The 23,872-nt window shown below is 37.9% G+C and overlaps 2 protein-coding genes and 1 long non-coding RNA gene across 8 annotated transcripts in view; 1 reads left to right on the top strand and 2 right to left on the bottom strand.

Moving 5' to 3' along the window:
- The window catches only part of LOC116423337, a 51,270-nt gene extending 49,344 nt beyond the window's left edge, over positions 1-1,926 (bottom strand). The window contains exon 1 of the long non-coding RNA XR_004233906.1: positions 1,682-1,926. This is a non-coding gene — a long non-coding RNA (uncharacterized LOC116423337). The remainder of the gene's footprint in view (positions 1-1,681) is intronic.
- The window catches only part of NUP210L (nucleoporin 210 like), a 140,764-nt gene extending 119,073 nt beyond the window's left edge, over positions 1-21,691 (top strand). For 3 of the 6 annotated variants that reach the window (XM_031966619.1, XM_031966618.1, XM_012548120.3), the window contains 9 exons: positions 1,035-1,252; positions 3,046-3,182; positions 5,985-6,111; positions 6,533-6,682; positions 14,582-14,832; positions 18,084-18,291; positions 19,449-19,550; positions 21,299-21,370; positions 21,444-21,691. In XM_031966619.1, coding sequence (XP_031822479.1) covers positions 1,035-1,252; positions 3,046-3,182; positions 5,985-6,111; positions 6,533-6,682; positions 14,582-14,832; positions 18,084-18,291; positions 19,449-19,550; positions 21,299-21,370; positions 21,444-21,541 — 1,363 coding nt within the window. In that variant the 3' untranslated portion in view covers positions 21,542-21,691. Of the gene's footprint in view, positions 1-1,034; positions 1,253-3,045; positions 3,183-5,984; positions 6,137-6,532; positions 6,683-14,581; positions 14,833-18,083; positions 18,292-19,448; positions 19,551-21,298; positions 21,371-21,421 lie in introns of those variants that run through there. The other 3 variants (XM_031966622.1, XM_031966620.1, XM_031966621.1) reach the window with 3 other exon arrangements.
- A 315-nt stretch (positions 21,692-22,006) lies between these two features.
- Positions 22,007-23,632, bottom strand: RPS27 (ribosomal protein S27). Its single transcript, XM_003768020.4, has 4 exons — positions 23,522-23,632; positions 23,213-23,321; positions 22,644-22,754; positions 22,007-22,097 (listed from the first exon to the last, which is right to left on the bottom strand). Exons 1-4 carry the CDS (start codon positions 23,525-23,527, stop codon positions 22,069-22,071), a joined length of 255 nt encoding a protein of 84 aa, XP_003768068.1. The 5' UTR covers positions 23,528-23,632; the 3' UTR covers positions 22,007-22,068.
- Between the last annotated feature and the right edge of the window lie 240 nt (positions 23,633-23,872).

The raw sequence follows: 23,872 nt of genomic DNA, 5'->3' as shown, positions 1-23,872 counted from the left end.
ACAGGACTGAAAAGACAAGGGTTTTAGCATGGTATTTTAAGTAGAAAATTTAGAGAATGAGGTGGTTTGCACAGATCCTTTTTATTTTTATTTTATTTTTTTTTCCCTGAAATTAAAATTTTATTTTATTTTTTTTTTTTATTTAATAGCCTTTAATTTACAGGATATATACATGGGTAACTTTACAGCATTAACAATTGCCAAACCTCTTGTTCCAATTTTTCACCTCTTACCCCCCCCACCCCCTCCCCTAAATGGCAGGATGACCAGTAGATGTTAAATATATTAAAATATAACTTAGATACACAATAAGTATACATGACCAAAACATTATTTTGCTGTACAAAAAGAATCAGACTCTGAATTATTGTACAATTAGCTTGTGAAGGAAATCAAAGATGCAGGTGTGCATAAATATAGGGACTGGGAATTCAATGTAATGGTTTTTAGTCATCTCCCAGAGTTCTTTTTCTGGGTATAGTTAGTTCAGTTCATTACTGCTCCATTAGAAATGATTTGGTTGATCTTGTTGCTGAGGATGGCGCACAGATCCTTTTTAAATTTTTACTTAGTAAACTCCATAGTGTCTTCATCAAAAAGCCTTTTTTGGCCTCTTAGGAGTACTGCAATACTGGATGTTGTATAAAGAAAATTTATCTGTTTCTTAACATCTACTTATTTATACCCTAAGATGTCAAAATTACCTCTGAAGCCCAGAGCTACTAAATGCCATGTAATAATATCTATTCTGCTTCCAGAATTCTGTTTATCCATTTTAAAAGACTTCTTCCCAGCTTGTGCTGTTGATAGAACCTTGAGCCTAGAGACAGGAAAAGCTGAGTTCATCTCTAACCTCAGACACAGACAAGCTAGGTGACCTCCGTCAGCCTCCTTAGCTCTAAGATGAGAGATATAAATAGCACCTGCTTCCCACTATTGTGAGAATCAAATGATATATTTATAAAGCCCTTAGAACAAGACCCACAGCAGGCCCTTAATAAGTGCTTGTCCCTACCTTCTGTATCTACTTTCAGAGATGATTTGTTGCTGATTGGACCAGGAAATAAGAATTATACTTACATGGCACAGGCTGTTAACCGGGGAGTGACACTTGTTGGGCTCTGGGACCAGAGACACCCTGGCATGGCTGATTATATCCCTGTCACAGTGGAGCATGCTATTGAGCCAGACACCAGACTTATCTTTGTTGGAGATGTCATCTGCTTCAGTACTTACCTTGTCAACCAGGATGGTTTGTATCTTCTTCCCATACCCTGAGAATTCGAAAGCTGCCTCACTCCAAAGGCTTTTACCTATCTAATACATCCAGCAACCATATATTAAGCTCCCGCTACATGCAAGGTACTTTGTCTTCTAGAACTAAAAGTCCTAGTATTTCTGAGGATGGGAGTAAGTGGGCATAAACAGAATAGCCCTTTTCTATATGTTTGGGAATTTCATGTCAACTGGTACTTGTCATTTCTTTTTATAAATACTCAGCCTATGGCATTTATTAAATAATCATTACCAGGTGCATAATGGGCTAGCACATAATGGTTGTTTAATAAATGTTTAGTGATTGAGTAAAGGAATGACTGTACATAACCCTGTATTGAATTTCACTATAAGCTGCAGTCACTGTTTTTGCCATTGCCTAACTACTTTAAGCAAATGTACTTACCTGTCATCTCTAACATGCCCTGTGTGTTCATGGCAGTAGTAGCTAGAAGTCCCAGGCAGTGAGCATATTCTAAGAGTAGTAACTAAGAATGTATAGTAGAGAATACATTCTGCAGGCCAAGAACGCTATGATCCTAATTTGAAAACTTGACTTTGCATGTATTGGATGTTATGGAATAAAATTGAAGGCTCAACTTCAATCAGTCTTCATTTTGATAAGGTTTGGGTTCTAATGGGGGCAGATTACTTATGTTCAGCAAAGAGTTTCCAGGCTACAACAGGCTTTTTTTTTCCAGGCTTTGTTGTAGATGAAATCACAACAAAGCATTGTTCATGCCAACAGAAGAGTCTATCTGACCTTGCTCAGCTCTCAGACCTTGGATGGGAGGAGAGTGTGTCTATGAAGGCTTTCAAAAAAGACTGGAAGGGGATGTAGTTTTGACCTGGCAGCTGCCTGCGAGAACTCTGTATGTCCATATATACATTTGAGAAAAGCAGTGTGATAATGAACTTGGCTTAGCAAAGACTCACTCCATTTCCATTTCTGACATTTAGTGCAAAGAGAGCTCTTTTGGATCCAGATCAAACCTCAGGCCCTCTTGAGAGCTGAAATGCCCTTGACAACTACTTAGAACTATTGGTCACAAGTCTGCTTCTAAATTAGAGAGACTGTAATTAAGATACTTCTGTAAAAAGACAATCATGGAATCTAGAAGTCAGTGTCTCTTGTTAATGGACAAGAGGCCTTTTTTATCTTTGCTTGTGCACAGTCTGGAGTTTTCCTTATGTTCACACTAACTCCCACTACCCTCAATGGGTAGTGGGCCTCACACCAAAGTGGCCTCACACCAGTTTATGTCATCTAAAGCAGTCTTCCATATTCCTTCAACTTGTAGAGATTTAAGGCAGAATATGTGAACCAGATTTTCTGCCAGTCTCCCTTTTTCCAGTTTTCCCAGTAGTTTAATGCAAAGACTTAAAGCAAGTTAGCCCTTGATAGTGTCTGAAAAAGTATAACTAGAGAATTCTTTCTGGAATGCATAAATACTCTTCCTTATCTTTTGTTTTGGGTAGGAAAGAAGAGGGAAAGAGCATTCTCCAGCTTATTAATCTGCCTTCTTATCCTAAAGGCCCAAGTCTTGTTTTATTGGGGAAAGAGAGGTAGATAATCTAGTCACAAGAATGAGGCTTTCAACAAAGTAGAGTATGTCTTTTGAGAAGGGAGTTATGTTCTGTGACTGAGAGTTGTTTGAATCTGGAACCTCCTGTATACTGGGATCAAGGTGACCAGAAAGGGTTTTCTCTCTTAGAGGTATATGCAGAGTTAAACCTGAAAAGCATTCTCTTTTTGATTATGTTTGCTAGGTGAACCTGGTATATGGATGATTTCAGCTGATAATATTCTGCAAACAGATGCCATTTCTGGGGCAGTAGTGGCTAGAAGTCCGGGAACAGCAACAATCTTTTATGACATTCCAGGAGTAGTGAAGACCTATCGAGAGGTAAATCTTTAAACACCAGGGATTAAGAGACCAAAATTATCATCACCATGTAACAGAATAATTGTTCTTGTTCATCCTTTGCTCTCAAAGAGAAGCAATGACATCATGAAGGTGATGTCTTGGTGTCCAGTGGCAAGACAAAAGCCATGACTGGGAATGGCCGCACCAAAGTAATGTATCCCATTGATAACATCCTATCCAGAATAAACCCAGTTAATATTATCTAAGAACTGTTTGTTCCAGAGAAAATAATACTCTACAGAAACTTTAAAAAGCAGAATTAGCATAGTGGCCAGAATTGAGATCCCTGGCAAGGAAAATGGAATGAAACAAAGAAAGAGAAGTTTTAAAAGAGAAGATGCTTAAAGCCAGAAATCTTTATTTATAGGAATTAAGAATCTGACCTTTGAGATGCAGTAGAAATATGAGCGGACCATTTTTATTATGACAATTAGACATTTGTTAGCCTGCTGTTATTATTAGTAGTATTCTTACAGATTAATTTGAGTCCTTTTTAGCTTTTGTGCTTAGGCCAGTGGTTTAGCTCTTCATTTTGTAGGCAGCATTGACAGTCAGTAAAAAAAAAAAAAAAAAAAAAAAAAAAATTAGAAAGAATCAAGGAATCCTTATACTAGTCTTCCTGTTACTGATGAGTTTGATATATTTGGGCATGTGGGTTAACTTCCCTGAGCCCTAGTTTATCTATAAAGTGTATCATCAGGTGGAATCCTAGGAGCTTGAAGAGACCTTACAGGTCTTCTAGTTCAATTCCCAGCTATCCTTGATGTCTGTTGTTATGAGGAAAGCATTATGTAAGCTTTGTAATGCTATAGAAATCTGGGGCAGCTAGGTGGTGCAGTGAGTGAGCACTAGCCCTGAAGTCAGGAGGACCTGAGTTCAAATCTAACCTTAGATACTTAACACTTCCTAGCTGTATGACCCCGGACAACACTTAACCCCAACTGCCTCAGCAAAAAAGGGAAAAAAATGCCATAGAAATCTGAGGAGTGGTTATTACTATTAGAAGGTCATAATATCCTTGGAGGTAAGAAAAAGGAAGGACTTTAGGCTTCTTGTACAAAACTGCCAGGTAAGTTAGGTGGATTATTGACATTATTATTGTCATTATCATCCATTCAGTTCTTTCATTCGTTAGAAAAATATCTGAATGCCCATAGTATAAGATAATACTAGACTGAGGAATGTAATGCAAAAAAAATAAAATAAAATAAGATACAGTTCTTACTCATAAGGAGCTTAAAGTCCAGTGGGGTTGAGGCAGGGGGAGGTGGAACAAGATAAATACTCAGAGAATGAGAATATAAGGCAAAATGTGATATGAGGAAATCACAAAGCATTATTGAGGTTTAGAGGAGAGAGAGATTTTGTTAAGGGGAAGATGAAGAAAGTAGCATTTAAATTAGAATTTGAAGGATGGAGAGAATTTTAACAAGTTGGAATGGTGGGTGGGGGAGAACCTTGCAGAGTAAACAGCATGAGCAAGACTTGCCTCCAGAAAGAGTGTTGGTTGTGTTCTCTTGGCAAAGGTGAACAGACTTTGTAGTGGCCAGTTTTTTGGTTCTTATAAAGGTAATTTGTACATAAAGGAAATGAATTTTTTCTTAAGGTTAAGGGAGATACTAAATAAAATTGACTTTTTATACTAGTTTTTATTCTGAACTTAAACATCCACTAAAACAGGCATGTTTATATACATAGTAGAATAAAAAAAAAATGATTGCACACTTCGGAACCACAGATCTCAATTATATATAGTTTTCTTCTCTTTTTAGGTATATAATAAATTCAGTTTGTAGTTTTAAAAGCTACATTAATTGTACTTTTTCCTGACCTTCCTTCTGATCTCTTTTCTGCATTAAAAAAAGAAATTCTCATCGACTTGCTTTTCTTTACTTCCACCTTCCTTTTTTTCACCATCCTAATGCTATCTCCCCAAATAAATCCCATATTATCTGTATCCAAAAATGTATGTCTTCTACATGTTGACTCTCATCTTTCTCAAAAGGGAGGTAATATGCTTCACCATTAATTCTCTGGAATTGTAGTTAGTTCTTGAATTGACCAAAGTTCTCAAGTCTTTACAAGTTGTTTATCTTTATAGCATTATTGTTGAATAAATTTATGGTTTGTTTGCTTAACTATGAATCAGTTCATATAATGTTCCCTAATTCTCTAAAACCATCTGTCATTTCTTATGTCACAATAATATTCCACTACATTCATTGTTTGTTTAGCCATTCCTCAAGAGATGGACACCCCTTTAGTTTTTAGTCCTTTGCTATTACACATAGAACTACTTCAAATATTTTTTAATATAAGGATTTCTTCTTCTTTCTTTGATGTTTTTGGGGTGTTATCCTAGCAGTGATATAGTTGGGTCAAAGTATATGCACAATTTAGTCATTTTTGCAAAATATTTCCAAATTGCTTTCAAGAATTACTGGACAAATTCAGAGCTACAACCACAGCCCATGATGTACTGATACTGATATGACAATTAAAGGATTACAAAAATTTACTTTATATACATTATCTTATTTGATCCTCACAACAACCTTGGTAGGTAGTAGTTATCATTATTCTCATTTTTCAGATGTGGAAACTGAGGCTCAGAGGAGTTACATGATTTACAGATGCTCACATAGCTGCTAATAACTAACTATCCAGGCAAAATTCAAACCCATGCCTGTCCTGAGTCTGAATACTTCTTTCACATGCTATTCTGTCTGTAGTGCAATAGAAGTTTATGAAATCCCTGACTTCTACTTTGGTTTGCGACAGGTGGTTATTAATGTTTCTTCAAGATTAACTCTCAGCTATGATCCCCGGACTTATCTCACCAATACCCCTAATTCAACTGTGTTCAGACTCTTCATCACTGCGGGCAGGAATGGTGTCAACCTCAAAGGTCAGGAAGGTGTCCCTGGGTTTGGGTGAGTGCCCTGCTCGTTCCCATCTCATTCTAGTTCTCCCCTTTGAACAGATAACCCAAAATCTTTTTATTCTTTTGTTTTCTCCCCTTTACCTAGGGTGAGTAAACAGATGAATAAACAAGTTAGAACAGTTTTTTGTCATCAAAATAGGTAAAAGAGGAAAGCTATGAAAACTTTCTCCCTCAAGATGTGGTGACATCCAGTTGTCTATTTTGATTAGTTGCAACCTCTCTGAAGGCAAAAAGCAAAGTAGATGACGTTTGGAAAATTACATTTTGTCATCTTTCCTTGGCTGTGTTTATTTCAGTGATTGAGAACCAAAGGAATATGATTCTTATCTATTTTTTCCTATTAAAAATAGGATTGTAAGTTTATTCATCTTTTTTTGCTCATTAGGTTCCTGTACCTCAACTCAGGCCTTTGCCATCACAAAAATGCTGCTTCCTGAGACCCTCATGCTCTGTCATGTACAGTTTAGTAATACAATGCTAGACATTCCAGCCAGCAAAGTTTTCCATGTTCATTCAAATTTTAGCATTGATAAAGGTAAGCTTTGCCAGTTATAGTAAATTTTCCTCTTCTGTTCAGTACTTCATAGTTAACCCTTCCTCATCGAATAGAAACTACAGTGTTCCCCAGTATCATCTGAGATATAGCAGCTAGCATAACATTCAACTAACATTTTCATCAAGAGCCTACTTTGGAACCTTAATACATATTATTCATATTTAAACTCTGAAGTCTGTCATCCAAGGTCCTTGTGCTTATTTCCACCTCTGTCCCACTAACCTTCAAAAACAATTACTGGTTCTAATGTTCTTGCCTTTGTACATGCTGTTCTTGTCTGGTTTTGCTCCTTTCCATTAATCCATAGCACTCATTTTCTTCAAAAATGAATTCATTTTAACAAGTGTTTGCTAAGCACACATAAGCATTGAAGGAGAAACACAGGAATTAAAGATAGCTGGATAGCAAAATGAATATAGGGCTATGCCTAGAATCATGAAATTCTCAAACCCAGCCTCAGACGCATGCTGTATGACCCTGCCTCACCAGCACAATGCCCCTGGCACAAAATAGGTGCTATATAAATGCTTATTTCCTTCTCCTATTCCTCATGTACTATAGTATGTATGTATATACATACATACATATACATATAAAGATATATGGATATATATGATACCCATAATACTATTGAAAAGCAATATATGATTAAGTGCCAAAATGAGTGATATAGCTAGTAAGTACTTGAGGAACTGGAACAGGGAAAAAAAATCATATTGAAATTGGCTAAGAAGATGTCTGAAAATGAAATTTGCATTTCTTAACATGCCTTAAAATACAGGAGTACCAAACTAGTTCCTGGGTAGGAATGGAGGGCATATAAAGAATATATTACTTCGAATTTTTCAATCTCATTGGAAGGACTTTCAAAATTTTTAATTGGCTTTCGGAAGAAAAATGCCTATGTACTTTCCACCAAGCTAGATACTATAGAATAGGTAAGATAAAGACAGAATAGTAAAAATAAAGAGAACGCTGAGTACAAATTAAAATATAATTTTTCTCTTTATTTTTCTTGCTTATTTTTGGAAATGTGGCTAATATGGAAATAAGTTTTGCATATTTTCACATGTAGAATTGGTTTATTGCTTGCCTTCCCAGTGGGTATGGAAGTGGGGGCAAGGAGAGAATTTGGAACTCAAAATTCAAAAAAAAAGAATGTTTTAAATAAATAATATATATAATATATAACATATATTTTATATGTAATAAATATCATATGTAATATATATATTATATATAAAAATATAATATATATATATATATATATATATTTTAAGAAAAAGTAAGATTAGTAGTCAGGACATCCAGAATTTCATAAGAAACAAAACTCAAGAAAGTATCCTGCATAATGAAACCTGTGGCTTCAAATATCCATATACAGATGATCAAAGTTTAAACAACAAGCAAAATCTCTGAGCCAGAAATCTCAATGCACGGAGCCCAATTTGACCTAAGAGATGTCACTGAGACTAAATGGGAAGAAACCCATGACCATATATGGCTCTGGGAGGGGGTACGCCTTGTCCAAAAGAAATAGAAATAGGATAAGGGTAATTGAGCAACATTATCAATTAAAAACAATGGATAATATTTGTGTCAATATCAGTAGAGAAAGAAACAGAAGCAATTTTATCATAGCATATTACAGATCACCTAGACAAAAAGAAGAAATAAAAATAAGGATCTTGGGATCTTGAAATGAAGACCTGATTTAGTAGTGGTGGAGACTTCATCACTCTGGATATCTGTTGGAACACTCTTTCTTCCAAAAAGCTAGCAACTTCTTAATTGCCCTAAATCGTAATTTTATCCTTCAAAAGATGGAGCAGTTGGAGCAGCCAACAAGGGAAAATTCTGTTCTATAGCTGATTCTCAGTAAGAAGAATGGAAACAATGCAAACCTAAGAGGAAGTAACCACTCCTCTTAGAGTTTGTGCTAGAGGAGAAGAGGAAATCCAGGAATAACCTGACATGGACCCTAGATTTTAGGATGGTAGATTTCAAAGGATTCAGAGGAAAAAAAGAGATAGATTTCTTTGAACTAAAATTCTACAGGGGAAATAAACCCAGGTGAGATGGGAAAATCTAAAAGAATGAAATTATGAAGTCACAAAAATAAACCTTTTAATTGACAAGGAAAAACAGGAGGCTAACAATAAGAGAAGAGTAACGTGAGAGTAAGACATTCTCTTGTAAAAATAATGTTGAGTGCTGAAATTCATAAGCACCTCAAGCTAATGAGGAAAATGAAGAAAAACAAAAAAAAATCTTTAAAGGGGGAAAAGGGAGGAAAAACTTGTTGCTTGAGGTGGAATGATAGATAAGTCACAATAGAGTAGCTTATTTATTTTGCTTCTTTTTGCATTAAGCTACCATTTATAAGTTTGAGTCACCTGGCTCAGATTAACTCCAACCTTAGTCACACAAAAAAACTGGCAGATGTGAATGCTAAGTCAGTATTAGTGATATTAGAAAGATCATGTAAAACAATAGAAGTACTTCAGGACTCTAGATGACCAAATGTCCCTTCCTCTTCAGAAGAGAGAACAAGAGAGTCTAAAAACTATAATCTGGAAGGCGACTTCAGTTACTAGGAAATTCTAGACCAGATCATCAAGAAGACAACTATCAAACATTTAGAAAAAACAGTGATGATCCCAAAGAAACATTATGGCTTTATCAAGAACAAGACATTCTAGATTAACCTATTTTCCATTTTCAGACTGCTAGATCAAGGCATACTATAGATACCATTTGGCTAGATTTTTAGCAAAATGTTTGTTACATTATCTCATGCTATTCTAATGGGGAAAATGGAGAGATGTGGGAGGACAATTTGATAAATTCAGGAACTAATTGAATGATTAGCCTCAGATAGTTAGTGTTCAGTCTTACCTTTGAATGATGACTCCAGTGAAATGTCACATGGATCCATTCTTGGCCCTGTTCTGTTTAATTGTTTTTGATGACTTAGATAAAGATATAGATATGTTAGCTGGGAACGATAGCTAATACATTGAGTTAAATAGTTAGGCTTCAGGTAACTTCCCATTTTGACATAACAGAGCATTGAATTGAATCCAATAAAATAAATTTAATAAGAATAAAAATTGATTCCTATGTTCAAGATGGAACAAGGATGGTTAGAAGTTTTTGTAATAAAGATCTGAGTCAGTCATAAATGTCAGTAATAAACATCCCTAAACAGTTAACATTTATCAAACACTGTGCTAACTCCTGGGGATGCAAAGAAAGGCAATAGGATGTTTGTCCTTAATGAACTCACATTCTAATGGGAGAGACAATGTGCACACACTTATATAGTTTCAAGATATAGTATAAATAGGAATTTTTGAAGCAAGGCACTAACAATTAGGGCAACCAGGAAAACCCTCTGTATAAGATGGGATTTAAGTAAACAAAGGAACCCAGAGAAGCCAGGAGGCAGAGATCAGAAAGGAAAGGTTTGCAGGCCTGAGTGAAGGCAGAATCAGGAGATGGAGAGTTATGGTTTACAAACAAATCAGGAGTATGATGTGGGAGCCAGAAAAATTAATATGATCTTGACTTGCAATAACAGAGGCTTAACTTCAGGAATTAAGAGATTTTTGTATCCTTTGATTATTTGTCCATTGGATATTGATTTTTTTTTTTTGTCCAGAGAGGCTTTTTATTCAGTTCCCTACAAATTATTTTATTTGTCAAAACTAATTTTTTCATTAAGTTTTAACAAACATTTCAAAAAAAGATTCAACAAATAAATATTGCAACAAATATTTATTAAATAGTAACTGTGGGCAAAAGTATTTTGCTAGCTTCTGAGCAGAAATCCAAAACTCAAATAAGAAACTGACTTGAGTTTAAAATAACTATAATAAGTAACATATACTAAATTAATCAGAGAAGTACAAAATAAAGTAATAAATGATGTCTGAGGAGAATCCAGGGAAGTTTTCATGAAGGAAATGGTATTTAAATTGGAATTTTAAAGGATCAATCAAAAAGCATTTTAAGTACCTACTTTTTGTCAATTTCTGTGCTAAATACTGGGGAAACAAAGGCAAAAATGAAACAATCCCTGTCCTCAAGCTCCTTCAGTTCTATCAGGAGAAACAATACATATATGGGTAGGCATCTGATGGAGTGATCCTAGCATCTGGAAAATCAGAAAAGGCCTCAGATGAGCTGGGCTTAGAAGGAAACTCAATTTTCTGAGAGGCAGACATAAGAAAGTCCTCATGCCCAAGGAGAGCCTGTCTGTAATAAGGTATGAAAGGAGAGGGTCAACTCTTCTTTGTTCATTTCAAATAGAACTGAGGTTCTTCTGACATTCATTCCTTTACTCCTTCTTCTATGTTTATGTATTCTGCTCATATACCCCAGTTATAAGAAAAAGCATGATTTTGTTTTCTTTCTCGTTTCCCCCTTTTTGATCTGATTTTTCTTGTGCAGCATGATAATTGTGGAAATACATACAGAGAAATTTTATATGTTTAACATATATAGAATTGCTTACTCTCTAGGAGAAGGGAACAGGAGGAAGGGAGGAAGAAAAAAAATTGGAACTTTTCCAGTAGTAATGTTGAAAATTACCTGTGTATGTGTTTTTAAAATAAAAAGCTTTAAAAAAAAAATTAAGAAAGAGCATGTTTTATCCTCTTCTACCTTTTCTATAAATTAGTGTATTCCTTTTTGGCCCCCTTCCTAATCTTAACCCCTCTCTAACCCTATAATACCACATCAGTCATCTTTTCATCCTGTGCTTTTCTTATTTACTTCCATTAGTAATCCTTTGAAGACAGTGAGATTCTAAAGAGATACTTGTTTCTTCTCCCTCAACAGAAGGTCAGCACCACATCATCATGCAGCCCTTGCAGTTATTCCAGTGAATTGATCTTTCTAGATTTCTTTTGATTTGTGTTTGCATTTTAAAGTTCTTGCTCAATTCTGATCTTTTCATCAGAAATATATAAGTTCCCCATTACATTTAAGACCTATTTTTCCCTTAGTAAGATTATACATGGCTTTACAGGGTAAATTATTCTTGATTTTAAGTCTCTATCTTTTGCCTTTTAGAATATTATATTCCTTGATCACCTCTTGCATCGATAGTAGAAACTGTGAGATCTTGTGTGATCCTAACTAGTTTCTTGGTACTTGAATTGTTTCTTTTCTGGATATTTGCAATATTTTTTTTCTTTGATGTAGATTTGACCCAGATTTTTGCTGTCATATTCCTGGAATTTTTCCTTTTGGGTTTTATTTTGGAAGGTTATTGGTAGATTTTTTTCTTCACTTTGCCCTTCATTCATCCAGCTGATTGATCCCTGGAACTTTCTAATAGGGGTAGGGAAGGAATTTCCACTTGCTACCTCTAGACAAAGAGACTCACCATCTCTGGTTATAGGTAAGGCTATTGGTTTGTTTACCTGAGTTGAACCTAGCTTTGCTAAAAGCCCCTTCTGACTTTTTGTGCAGTTGTGAAGTAGAAGTTATTTATTGTGTTTCTTAATCACTATTCTGTCTGATGCAAAGCTCAGATTTTTGCTAAAGTACCTGTGGCAGGGCTTGGGCAATCTGATACACTTCGTGCAAACATCTTGACTGGGAGCATACACCATGCATTCTGATAACCAAGTGCTGCTAAATCCACAGGTCGCCAGTCTGATGGCTTTATCAGAATATTTGTTGCATATGTTCAAGCTTTCCCAACAGATACAATATCCCCTATTCCTCACCAAATGTTGCTCTCCTGCAAGTTCTTAGACTGCTCCCCTTCCCACTGCTCTTCCAGGCTTGTGGGCAGTGCAGTTGCCCTCTCCCCAATTCATTATTGCTTTAGGGGAATGAAAATAGATTATTAAAATGATGGAACTCTCAATTTGACTCATCCTACCTCACATTTGGAATACGTCTTTCACTCTATCCAACTCTGTAGGTGTATAGGCTAACCACACTGTATCCACAGTTCTGGAAACATTAAAATCAAAAGTGCCTTTTTCCCTGGCACACAATCCAAGGCTGTCAGTCTACTACTTTGTGATCTCATGCACCATCTGTGTAACTTTCTGGGCCAAAGTATCTTTCCCTGAATCCCACTGTATAGTTGTCTTTTTCCTCTCAGAATGTTTACACAATATTTGTAACCCCATCACTTACTACACAGTGCCTGGTTCATAGTAAATGTGCAATAAATTATTTGCTGTGCACCATCCAGCTGCCCAGCAACAGGGAACAAGAAGAAATGAATATTGTGTATGTATGCTACCATGAGTTTGATTTAACTTATTTTTCTTTTTTTCTTTTATGAGAGGCAATTGGGATTAAGTGACTTGCCCAAGATCACACTGAGGCCAGATTTGAACTCAGATTCTCCTGACTCTAGGGCTAGAGCTGTATTCACTGTACCATCTAGCTGCCCCAACTGTTTTTCTTTGTTATAAGAAGGAGTTTAGTAACAGGGACAAGGGGAGAGTTAAATATCAGAAAATAAATAAACTTTTTTTAAAGAAAAAAAATTCTCTGTTGGTGTCTTTCAAATTAAAAAATGTTGCCCAGATTTGGACTGACAACCAATTAAATTAATTCACCTGTAAGTTTTTCTTGAAAAGGTGTTGCAGATGAATACTGTACTCAGTCCAGAATTGAATAGGAGGAAGAGATTTTTGGAAAATGTGCAGCATTTTCAGTGATCTCTTTTATACACCAAAAAAAATTAAAGTATCAATATTGTCATTTTTCCGTATATAGCTATGAACCCCAAACTATCAGAATCTCATTTTGAATAAAAATTTCAGTAACCCAAAGGGCAGTGAGAAAACTATACAATGAATGAGGTAAGAGGCCAGATTGCAAGGTTTAGAAGTGAACTAAAGGAAATGAAGCAGAACCCTTTTTTTTAGCCTTTTAAAAAGTTCTGCTTAAAGATAGAGATGAAAAATAGAAAACAATAGAAAAAAAGTTATTGAGGATTTCTTTCTTAAAGAGAGGAGAGGCTTGGGAGATTTGCTACTGAAAAGGGAATGAACTGATAAGAGTTTGAAAAAAAAAGAGAGAATGACACTGGGAACAATCTGCTAATGAAGATGGGAAGATAAGATCAAAGATTTTGCAGGCAAAAGAAGTGGCCTTCAAAAAGAGAAGCGCTCTAGGATCTGATGAAGATTTGGAATGGATACTGTTGATATGATAGGCTGTAAAAACCCAGTTAAAATTAGATTATATAAATTTTCACTAGATTCATCACAATGTATTCACTTTCTCTAACCTCTATTTGGTAGCTAGTAAGCAAGAGCAAAAAAGGCAGATGGGGGGAGTAATATAGGGATGGTATTTCCTAGAATATGGGGGGAAAAAATCTCACAAAATCAGGTGTCAGTGGATAATGGTCTACAGTAATGAAAGGAATCAATAAGTCAAGAAATACACCACTGTTGAATTATGAAATACACCACTTTGGAAGAAACCATGGATAGCACTTCATAACTGATTGAGTATCAGGGCAAAGCAAAGTAATGAGTCAAAATTACTGAAGTTTGAAACCTGCCTCACTCAAGTGTGATAGTTCTATCAATGGACAGAAGTTAATAGGATGAGCTAGAGAGAAAAAAATAGTCCATTAAACTCCCTTTCAAGTTGATTACCTTCCTTAAGCCAATTTAGTACCTGACTCTTCTCTTCCATTAGCCCCCAACATTCTCAATTTGTATTAGTCTGTACTTGTTGATGTGTTTTTTTTCACGTCTGTATTCTGTGTCTGGCCTAGGAAATAGGTGCTCAACACTGATTTAGTTTTCATTCCCTCCAGTTACCCCTCTTTTCCCTACATGTATAAGCTTCTGGATCTTCCTGCTAAGTGTTTCCCTCTCTCTGTAGGGGTTTATGTCTGCCTAATCACGGTTCGGCCCCAGTCTGAGGAGCTTCTTCAGGCCCTGAGTGTGGCTGACACCTCTGTCTATGGGTGGGCCACACTCATCAGCGAGCGTAGCAAGAGTGGCATGCAAAGGATCCTCATTCCCTTCATCCCTGCATTTTACATCAACCAGACAGAACTGATTCTTAGCAGCAAACAAGACATCGGAGAGATAAGGGTTCTTGGAGTGGACAGAGTATTAGAGAAACTGGAGGTACGTTTTAGGATGAACTGAAAAGAAGGAAACCTAAGTTTAAAAAATAAAGCCTATATTCTTAGTCAAATGGCAAAAGGGATTCATGAAAATCATAACCTTCCATTTTGGAATCCTGCAATTTAAGGATATGAAGGATGTGAAAATTGGAAGTGTGAACTATATTGTGTCATTGTTTTCACTTATGTCTGACTTTATGACCCTATTTGGGGTTTGCTTGGTAGAGATACTAGAGCAGTTAGCCATTTTTTTCTCTGGATCATTTTACAGATGAGGAAACTGAGGTAAACAAGGTTGAATGACTTGCCCAGGGGCACATAGCTAGTAAGTAAATGAACAGATTTGAACTTGAGAAGTTGGGTCTCCCTGTCTTCAGACCAGTATTCTCTCCTCCATATTACATATCTACCCACATATTCTACCATAGTCATATATAAATGATTTTAAAGGGTTGGAAAGAAATGCTAAAATACATTTCTTCCCAAAGATGAGAAACCTGAGGAAATTAAGGTTCTTAAGCTGAAAACGGTAGTGAACTGATTGTTCTTCATTTTCACAGAAATCAAAACAAAATTGAATTAGAGTAGTTAAGATTAAACAGAAAGAGTTCCCTTCCTTGTATTTACTGAAGAGAAATTGTCTATTCCTCTTTGATCTTTGATCTTTGAGTGGGTTAGCCCTGTACCATCCTATAGTTTTTTAGGCAGAATAATACCTGAAGGCAAAGGAAAGCATGAATGAGATGGACTTTAGAGAGTTTTTTCATTGCCGGCTCATCACTGGTACTTGAAGCTCAGAATTTACCAGAATTTTTGCTAAGATTTTTGAAGTTCATTTTAAACACTGCATTAAATATTCTTTAGCTTTCATTCTCTGAGCAATAGCACATGATACTTCTAATAATCACAAGCCTCAACAATATATTACAATCAGCACTTTGGAGCCATTTAAAATTTTTTAATTAAAAAAAAATCTGTTTCTTTTCAGTCTTGCAAACATTCTGATAGGCTGGATTTTCCTTCTTCAATTTTTCACCACATAAACGAAGACAGGAATTATTCTTTCCATTTTACAAAAGGAGAGAAAAGTAGATTAGGTGACCTATTTGTATCAGTAGTAAATATAAAGCTCCTTCTATTAAATATTCAGATGCCATGCTTAGTCTAATATCCACCCCACTTCTTCCACTTACTTCTCTTTTACATCCCCCAGCATGTCCTTGCTCCTTTTTTATCACTTCCACTATCCTTTGTTACACGTTGATTCCCTTCAGCTAACCATAATGGAAAGAATTTGAAAAGAATGAAGTTCATTATATTAAAAGGGTTTGCAGAAACAAAACACATGTAATCAAGAGTAGAAGGAAAGCAAAAATCTGAGAAATAACTTTTATAGCAAGTATCTCTGATAAAGGCCTTTTTTCTCAAATATGTACAAAACCTAAGTCAAATTTATAAGAATCAATTCATTCTCTAGTTGATAAAATTTTTAATTACTTTTTTCAAATGAAGGTCAGCCTTCTCTCTCCTACTTCCTTGACTTCCCCTGCCTCCCTCTTCAGAAAGCAAAACAAAACAAAACAAAACCCGGGGACAGACATATATAATCAAACAAAAAAATTTCCACATTGAGCTATATTCACTCTTGAATGAATAGCATAGTGGTAACATATTATGGCTGATTGTTGTATTGATAAGAGTCCTTAAGACTTTAAAAGTCATTTATCTTTATTGTAATGTTGTTGAATAAATTGTCCTCTTGGTTCTACTCATTTAATTCTGCATCAGGTCTTGTAATTATTTGCTAGTTTCTTTGGAATGCTATTCCCTTCCATTTTCTGTGGCACATAAGTATTACATCACATTCCATATACCATATACCACATACATCACAATTTATTCAGCTACTCCCCAGTTGATGGGTACCCCTCCCCAGTTTATAAATCTTCTGCCATCTCAAAAAAGGACCACTATAAAAATTTTTTGTACAAGTGGATCCTCCTTTCTTTGATCTCTTTGGGGTATACCTATAGTAAATAGTATCACTGGATCCAAGAGTGTACTTCCAAGTTGCCTTCCAGAGTGATCAGACTCTAGATCATGGCTCCTCTAGAATATTTGTCATTTTCCTTTTTTGATAGTTTTGATATTTAAAGGGTATAAAGTAAAATCTCAACATTGTTTTAATTTGCCTTTCTCCAATTTTTAGTGATTTAGATCATTCTTTATAATTAATAGCTTGGATTTCTTCCTCTGAAAACTGTATTTTCATAGCCATTTGGCTCTTTATCATATAAATTTGTATCAGTTCCCTAAGAAAGGTTAAATTTTAGTGATATGATATGTCTAGAACAGGGATTCTTCTTTTTTTTTTTTTTAACCTGTCATAGATCCCTTTTGTCAGTTTCATGAAGCCTCTGATTAGAGTAATGGTTTGCAACCTACATTCATAACTGAAGGAAATGCTAAAAGTTAATCAAAATAAAGATGTCATTTTTTCCCACCCAAGTTAACAGACCCTCTGAAATGAAACCCAAAGGGTCCATGGACCTCAGGTTAAGAACTCCACCTTTATAAGGTAATCTTATTTGTTGCCTTTATTAGTTTATTTCTGTAGTCCTTTCCATAGCTATATCCTGGTGTCTTATAAGTAGTGCTGGACTTCATCTTTGTTCTTCATCCTTTTGGACTTTGGGTTTGGGTGAGGGGATTTTGTTTTGTTTTGGAGTGTGAGGTATCAGGAGTCAAAGCTTTTCAAAACTTATTCTTTTTATCTGCCTGTTCATGGGAAATTGAAGGCCTTTTCTTCAGCTCCTGCTCTGTTGGGGAAAAAAGACATGTTCATTCTGTATTCATCAAGTGTTCAATCCAAAGGAGGATTAGTGACCAGGATTTTAACATCACTAGTTCCTAGTTTTCTGACCATTGCTGAGTTACCTATATTCTGGGCCTCAGTTTCCTTTCAAGTAAAACTGGGTTAATACCTCATCCTCCCAGGCTTGGTGTAAAAGTATTTTTCATATTGCAAATGTGATTTGTTACTCTCCTCAGTACAGTGAATAATTGAGAACAAACTCAGTATAAGTGTTCCCCTTTTACGTGCTAGAAAACTAAGTTTTTAGTCTGTTATTGAGCCAGAGCTAGCTCCTGGGGCTGCTTAGGATCTTCCTCCCCGCACTGATGGGGTGTGAAGAAGATTGGAACATAAGATATTTCCCCTTCAAACAAGAGCTACTTTATTTTCTCTTCCAGGTCTTCCCAAGCTCCCCAGTCCTGGTCGTGTCTCCCCATAAGAGATCATCACTCATTCCCGGCTTGGCCATCTACCCAGTTCAGGTTGTCAACTTTACATCACTCCAGCAGATGGCAGCTCTGGTCTTCATCAACATCTCCTGTGTGCTGACAGGCCAGAGAGAGGCTGTGCCAGTGAGGGCAGTGATAGAGAAGTCCAGCATGGGTGGTAATTTCCCACACTTTTCATGAAACTCCTCTTTCCAAAGCAGCTGAGGCCAACATTTCCATATGGTTCAGCAAAAGTGATCCCACTGCAGGTGGGAACAGTTTTTACCACTTCAAGTAAAAGGAAAGCTATTCAGAGGCAAAAGTGATAACCCAGCACTTCATGAAATGTCACCCTGCCTTCAAACCCTATATAAGTAATAAGGCTTCCTTCACTTATAAATGATTTTATTGGCTGCCTCCTCTAGCCCCAACCAGATCAGCACCTGTCTTCACTTTGTTATCCTACTTGATATTTATTTGCCTGATATAAATCCTTGTCTTTTTCTATGTTATTATTTACTATTTAATGTAAAATGGAGTGCTGGGCCTAAAATCAGTAAAACCTGAGTTCAATTTGGCTTTCAATGCTTAATAGTTGTGTGACCCCCACACAAGTCCCTTAATCCTGTTTGTTTCCATTCCTCATCTTTAAAATGAGCAGAAATAGCAAAGGACCTCAATATCTTTGCCAAACAAAACAAAACAAACAAAAACCCAAATTGGGTTACAAAGATCCCACAACTTAAACAACTGAACAAAGCACCCAGAGGAAACTTTCTCTGTCCCTTATAGTACCAGCTCAGGAGTTTGATTGGGATGGTTCAGAACCAAAGCCCAGCTTCCCACGGCCAGGGAGTTAACCTAATTGAGTTATGGCCTCATTAGTAAGGAATAGGTTCAGATAGAAAAAAGGGACAGGGAGGGCAAATAACCAGGGAAGTCAGAGTCCATTTTACTTATTTTTGTATTCTCCCCTAAATATCTAACAGTGTTTCCCACATTAGATTCAATGTTTCTAGAATTACACTCACACACATCCCCATGCTACCTTACCCTAGTTTAAGGAATGGACATTTATTTTGTCTTTTAGAATGGATCAATTAGGTTAACTTACAGAAGTTACTGTGCATTAATGTGCTGAGGGAGATCCACTCTTTTCACCTATCTGGTTTTCAAACCAGATCTGAAACTAGTGAAAGCTAAGCTTAAGTTCAACAATGTTTTTGTACACCTTAAACACAAACACCATTTACTAGGTAACAGGCTTCATAAAGATTATATATCCCAATTCTTCTGTTTTTAAAAATCTGATGTTTATTCCTTCAAAACATTTAGATCAATGTGAAGATTCAGGTGTTGTACAACTGATCGAGTCTTATCAAATGCTTCTCTTTACCATGTTTGCTGTTCTTGCATCAACAGCTGTCATCTTCCTAGGTGAGTGAAATCAGTGGATTAAACCTTACTCTTTTATTCCTCATTCAGATTGTTTGAAAACAGTCAAATTTGGGGGCAGCTAGATTGTACATGAAAAGAGCATGGGCCCTGAAATCAGGAGGAAATCCAGCCTCAGACACTTAACATGTACTAGCTGTATGACCCTGGGCAAGTCACTTAATCCCAATTGCCTTGAAAAGAAAATTATGTCAAGTTTGTGGAAGAGAGATATATCCCTACTGGTAGAGGGGAGGGCAGAGATAATGCTGTTTCCTAGAACATGTTTAGTTCAACTAGCTTAGGGACAAATACTGCACATAAAGCACTGGCTGTCTTCTGGGGGACATGGAACTAGACGATTTTTGCTTTCCTCTACTATCCTCTACCCACTGTCCCTGCTTACCGAGAGTGGATCTTTTGTGGAATAGCTTTGTTATACTCAAAAACTGGAATTAAGATTATCTACTTTAGACCTGTATATTAAAACAACTTCCTAAGAATATGTTCAAGCATTTTTTAAGTACCTATACAGGAACAGAGGCAGAATAGCAGTGACTACCTTTTGAGTCCAGAAAACCCAGATTCAGGTCTTCCAGATCCTGAGTGTAGCATCTCTTAACACTTACCCCAACCTTCTAGCCTTTTGAGCTACTCTTAATGCCCTTCTGTCGACGGCACAACTAGGCCACATTTACCCATCTTCAGGCACCAACGCGGATCCTACAGAGACAGACTGACCAGGAGGTAGGGGTGAAGTGAAGAGATCTTTATTCTATACCCCCCCGAGGATCTGGGGGAAGGGAGAGGTCCTCTAGGAACCTGGCATAATAGGATTGGCCCGAGAAGAGGGAGAGAGGCATGCTAGGCTTTGAGAGCACTAAGGAGGGAGGTATCACCTCTTAGGGTTATGCCCCACCTCCACCTAGAACTCCTGTGCTTCAGTACCTCTCATCCCTCAGGTCTTCCCACATGCCTTGAGCTTCTAGAGGCTTTTAAACCCTTACTCTGGGCTAAACTACTTTACTTCCAGCCCCTGGAAGCCAGGGTTTTTTGCTTTTTTTTGCATCCTTATGTCAGCACAGCGTCTGACAATAAGCACTTTTGATGATAGATTGACTTTTTAAATTTTTAAGTCTTTTTCCAGATACATCCAAAGATAGTTTACAGCATTTCATTTTCACAAAATCTCGTGTTCCAAATTTTTTTCCCCTCTCCCACCTCCCCAAGGTAATAAGCAACAGGATATAAGTGCCTCTTCTTTGAAGCTCCCTGGCACATAGCAAGTACACTTCATAAATGTTTTCATTTATCTTAGGTGGATCCCTAGGCATAGTTGGAAAATCCCAGACTACTTTTTAGACCAAAAATTTGATGTACTTAGTATTTTTGGTTACCTAATGCAGAGCATATTAAAAGAATTCCCAGAGCATATTAAAAGAATTCCCATCAGTGAATATCCGAAATAAAACTATAAAAACCCTTATTTACATGTTAACACCAAAAACCCACTAAAATGTAAAATTTTAATTTGAGATTGTTTGCCTAAAATCATAGACTGCCACCCCTCCTTCCAACACCCAACTATCATTTAAAACCTATTGACTAGAACTAAGGAGGCTGAATGTAAATCAATACATGCTGGGTTTTTTTTTTTTTCCTCTCTCCCATGGTTTTTCCCACATGATGCATAATGTGTGTTAAAATGAACTTACTAAAATTTACTCACTTCTACTTTTTCATTCTTCTAGCATACAATGCCTTCCTCAGCAGGGTACAGACTGTTCCGGTTGTGTATGTTCCAACCGCAGGAACACAATCAGGTAAAAATAATTTCTAGAATAACTAACTTCTTGAAAAATCATGCTCTTCAGTTGTCATCTTTTCTCTTTCTAGGTTATTCTTATCCTTGTGCCAATTCTCCGTTTGTGAATCCACCACCTCCACTTGCTCCAAGCAGGCTGCAGTACTGGTTATGGAGTGTGAGACATTAATTTATATCTGGAAAAGGCCTGGCTACATTTAGAGTTGGGAGCATTACAACTCAGCCCAAGAATCATCTGCCTGCCTCTCATCCAGAGGCAATAGTAAAAGCTCCAAATAAAGAGATCAAAACTGCTATTAATGCTTTCTCCTGTTGGCTTAATCTCCTGCTTCCCTCAAATCTACTTTCATTTCTATTTTATTAATAGCTTTATGAATCCAGGTAAGAGTGTTAAAAAGATTCTAAAACTTCCAAGTCCTTAACATTTACCTTTTTTTCCCCTGAGGCAATTGGGGTTAAGTGACTTGCTCAGGGTCACAACTGCTAGGAAGTGTTGAGTGTCTGGGGCCAGATTTGAACTCTGGTTCTCCTGACTTCAAAGCTGGTAATTCTATCCACTGAGCCACCTAGCTGGCCCATAACATTTATTCTTGATGGGTCCACCCTCACAACATTAAAAAGCAAGACAAGACAGTGAACAAAACTTATCAAAATTGTTTTATTTTTTACAATTTCTCATTCATCCTGAATCGGTCATTAGTGCTGCTTCCGTCTGAAGGAGCATCCTGGGAGAGAAATAGTACACTGTTAGTTTACCCTAAGCAAAAAGATATTTACCCATTACAAGTCCTTTCAGGGGCAGCTCCACCAGTTGGGGCAGTAGATGAAGTACTGGACCTGACATCAGACTCATCTTCCTGAGTTCAAATCAGCTTCAGATATTTAACTACCTATGTGAGCTTAGTTTAGAACTTCACCTTCAGCTCCAGTTCATTAAAATGAAGAAAATGGCAAACCACTCTAGTATGCCAAATGAGGGCACCTTCCCCCCCCCCAAAAAAAAACACCAGACTAAACAGCAAGCCCCTTTTATCCAGCTTTTTAAACCCCAACTCAACCTCTTTTTCCAGCTTTGACCTAGCCTCCCCACTCATTGAAGTTTGATTCCCTTTCATTAGACAACTTAAGGTTCTCACAAAAGACACAAGGGATAATTCTATTTTTAACATCAAGAAAGCTTTGTAGTTATCAGTCATTTAGCTCACTATCACCATGTTTCTCAAAACCCAGCTACTGGGGAAACCGCCAGAGCAGGCGGGCTCAGTGCGTACCTTCTGTGAGTCTGGCCTTTCCTCCAGTAGGCTGACAGAGGACAGTGGAGCATCCGACACAGAGAACCACTGTTTGTGCGTGGCTGAAGACGGTGGTGATTTTATAGCATCCTGCAAAGCACAATTCAGGACTTGAGATTCTGCCCAAAGTAGATGGACACTTCTTAAAAGCACGCAGGCTACTCAAGGCCACGCCCCGCACGGCAAGGCCCTTAAAATTAAGTTTGGCGAGTTTTGAGGCAGACACAAGCCCCACCTCAATCCTGCCAACAAACGTCAATTAGGAAAAAAGTCTGGAGCCCGCAGCCCCAGCCTCGCCCACCAGCCCTCCCCGAAACTATCAGGCGGACCTCACTTCTGGCCTCAGCCCTTTAAAAACCCCATCATCCCTCCGCGGTCCTTCCCCCGCCCCTCACGGCCAACCCCCAGACTGAGCGCGGTTCTCCCCGCGGGTTAGCATCTGCAGCCCCCCTCCCCCCCCCCCCCGGAACCACAACAAAGCTACACACGCTGGGGGAGGGGGAGAGGGAGGGGGAGGGAGCCTGGCCGGAGCCCGCACGTGACCTCACCCGGGCACTTTACGTCCATGAAGTACGAGTTGGGACTCTGCACCAGGCGCTTCTTCTTGTGTTTGCGCTTCTCCTCCTCGGGAGAGGGGTGCAAGAGGTCTTTCGCGAGCTGTGAGGGGCGGAGAGGGACAAATTAGAGATCACCGGGAGGGAGGAGAAAGGCAGCGGCCGCCATGTCAGAGCCCCGCCGTCTCCTCCATGCGCGGGGACCCGCCGCTCCCCCCGAAGCTAAGGTCCCGGGAAGGGCTGAAACCGGGGACCCTCCGCAGCCGGGAAACCATCTGGGGCAGGCAGAACACGGAAACTCACAGGCATATTGGCGCGTGGACAGCTTCACCGCCGGAAAAGAGCGAAAGCGGAAATTCTGCTCCTTTTATACGTCAGTCGGGCCGGAAGTGACGCAGAGGCCTGGCTGGGCCACCATCTTGAGGAGGTCATCAGTAACGGGGCCTGCCTATCTAATGAAAGGTGGCGACCATATGAGGAAGGTCCCAGAGAAGTCAGGGCGTCTCTACGGGGCCTTCCACGAAGGGTGGTCCTGTGACTTCTTAAAAGTCCTGGCTGGTGCTCCAGGTAGTAGCTAACGAGTCTGCCTCCCGAAGGAGCCTCCCGCGCAGAACGCCCCCCCCACGTGGCTGCCCAGACGTAAGGCGATGAGCA

The sequence above is a fragment of the Sarcophilus harrisii genome, chromosome 4 (assembly GCF_902635505.1).
Source record: "Sarcophilus harrisii chromosome 4, mSarHar1.11, whole genome shotgun sequence".
In the NCBI taxonomy this organism is placed as follows: Eukaryota; Metazoa; Chordata; class Mammalia; order Dasyuromorphia; family Dasyuridae; genus Sarcophilus; species Sarcophilus harrisii.
The sequence above is the reverse complement of the archived record's forward strand: the minus strand, read 5'-3'. Positions and strand labels throughout refer to the sequence as shown.